At 46.0% G+C, this 2,500-nt stretch overlaps 1 protein-coding gene across 1 annotated transcript in view; it reads right to left on the bottom strand.

Annotated features, from left to right (window-relative positions):
- Positions 1-1,375, bottom strand: part of LOC106811084 (synaptotagmin-6-like) — a 13,746-nt gene extending 12,371 nt beyond the window's left edge. Inside the window, exons 1-2 of the mRNA XM_014814617.1 lie at positions 1,232-1,375; positions 415-558 (exon numbers count right to left, since the gene is read on the bottom strand). Coding sequence (XP_014670103.1) covers positions 415-558; positions 1,232-1,325 — 238 coding nt within the window. The 5' untranslated portion in view covers positions 1,326-1,375. The remainder of the gene's footprint in view (positions 1-414; positions 559-1,231) is intronic.
- Positions 1,376-2,500: the final 1,125 nt, after the last annotated feature.

The raw sequence follows: 2,500 nt of genomic DNA, 5'->3' as shown, positions 1-2,500 counted from the left end.
CATTTTCTTTAAGTAATTGTATTGTATCTGCTAGGATTATCTTTGCATGTAGAGACAAGATACGTAGATAGATGAATGGATGAATGGATGAATGGATAAATGGATGGATGGATAATGCTTGCAATATAATTATATTATATATAATGTTGCAATCATTTTTCTACGCCACGTGAACCCAGACGCGTAGTATTCTGATTAGTAACGTTGCCCTGCTTCGATTTTTATATAATAAGAGCTAAATAATCTGGAAATATCTGATATTCACCAGCATGGGATTTTTACACGCATAAAGAATACTCGCAGCTTGATTTCATTTGCGCACGCATGTGAGTGGCAGTCTGCCTTACCGTCGACGCGTCCGCTGCCTCTGTAATTTCACACGAGCCAGCCGAACCTTTTCCCACCATGCCTCACCTTCAATCAGGTGTATGACAAAATCCGATTTGTCAAAGTCGTAACGCAATCGGAAGTGAAGCTTGCCAAGGCCGCTCGATGGTTCGTCTAGCTTCTGAGAAATCACGTCCGTCTTCCTGCGGTATAGGTCGAGATCGAGTGTACCTGCAGACGTGTGCACGGACACGTGTTAGCAATCAAGAGAACAGACGTTAGCTGAATAAATTAACTTCAGCTTCAGTGTGAGTGTGGGAGCAAGTAGGAATTTGTTTGGATGTTTTTCTTTAATATTTCATTATAATTCTTGCTTTTTTTCACGGCATGTTTGATATGCAGATTTCGCGAGGAAAAGGGTGAATATGATCTGAAGAATAATGTCTGTTTTTTTTTCAATAAGTTCACAGTTTTCAGCAGTTTTTAGTAGTCTGATGTACATGTGTATGTGTGTAGAGTCGATATGACGCGATGCGAGTGTGCACGCAAGGACAGTGTTACTGAGAACTATTAGGAAAATTATTGATTTATGTTTTAGGCTTACAGATATTCGATTTTTAAATTGTTTTATTTCCTTATTGTTCAATAATTTTTATCTGCTGATTCGTTGGAAAAAAGGAGCGTATAATAGTTTTTGCCACCATTTTGTCGTATTAATTCATGACAACAATGCTACTGCATGTATATAAAATTTTAGTCAAGTAACTTTTCTCTTCCCGGCGATTTCCTTATTTTTAGTATTAGTATTGCTTATTGACTGGAAGTATGAATATACATCCCCCACACATATATGAATATATCCAAGGGACGGATCTTTTGGCCCTCGATCGGGCTTCAGTTATACCTATCCCGGATTCGGAGAGGGACTCGCTCCGCTGCCGGCTTCCCGAGCTGTAGCTGCGATCACGGCGCAGCTCGCCTCGCCTCCGCTCCGCCATCTGACCAAAATGGCTGACCTCGCTGCAGCGGCGCTGCGAGATGTCGCCTCCGCCGCTGTGCCGACGATCCTGCTCCGTCGCCGCCGCCGCCGCCGCCGCCGCTGCTGCCGATCGGGCGCTGTCGCCGCCGCCGCCGCCGCCGCCGCTGCCCTGTCGCTCGCGTTCGGTGGCGATCGTCGAGCGCGAGGTGACGCTGCTGCTGCGGGCGCTGCGTATCGAGTCGTTGGAGGAGAGTCGGGCGCGCGAGGGACTGTCGCGAGGGATGCTCTCGTTGCTGCGCCGATGCTCGGAGGAGTGGTGGCTGGCCTCGCTGCGCGTGCCGACGCTCGTGATGCTGAACGTGTCCTCGAGTTTCGGCGACGGCAGCGACGCGTGCGGCGACTGCAGGGTCTCGGTCGTGAACTCCGGCTGCGCGGGGGTCAGGTCGCGCGAAAAGTGCGGTCGGTTTTTAAAACGGGCGGCTAGCTAGCAAATGTTTTCTCGCGAACACAAACTCGCACGTATGCACACTTGCACGCACGCACACGCACACGCACACACACACGCACACGCACACACACACACACACACACACACACACACACACACACACACACATAAATGTAGACTAGGCCGTGAGTGTGACACGAGAGAATATAGCTTGTTGAAGATAATTGTGTCCACGTTATCGAAATAGACCAATGGCACTGCCTATATGGGTAATGGAATATGAGTACAAGGGGAAAATTTTGGAAATAATTGTGGCACATGGCTATAATACATTAACTAATTGCCTGCTCTGGGGCTGTAAAAAAGCTGCTACTCTGATTGATTGATTTTCAACAAAGAGCGGCCGATAATTCGAGTTCGGTCATTCGCTACCCGCTCTGGTCATTGGCGCATAAAGAAGTAACATCGATACTGACACATAATTAGCCGCAATCATAGCGCAGCAAAAGATTATTGAACACAGATCGACAGAGCAACAAAAATAGCAGTATTGAAATTCTGTTTAGAGCGCTAGAGGATCCTAGAGGGTTCTGTTTGTGGGTCTAAAAAAAACTGGGGCAAGTGTGCTCTATAAATAATTATAAAAAAAAATAAAAAAATAAAAAATTAATAATAATATTATTACAATAACAATGATAAGGATGGCCCATACAAATTGTTAGGCTTAGATTACTCCACCAGCGGCT

This window comes from Priapulus caudatus, unplaced genomic scaffold, assembly GCF_000485595.1.
Source record: "Priapulus caudatus unplaced genomic scaffold, Priapulus_caudatus-5.0.1 Scaffold18, whole genome shotgun sequence".
Taxonomy (NCBI): Eukaryota; Metazoa; Priapulida; class Priapulimorpha; order Priapulimorphida; family Priapulidae; genus Priapulus; species Priapulus caudatus.
This window is presented reverse-complemented; position numbering and strand designations above follow the sequence as displayed.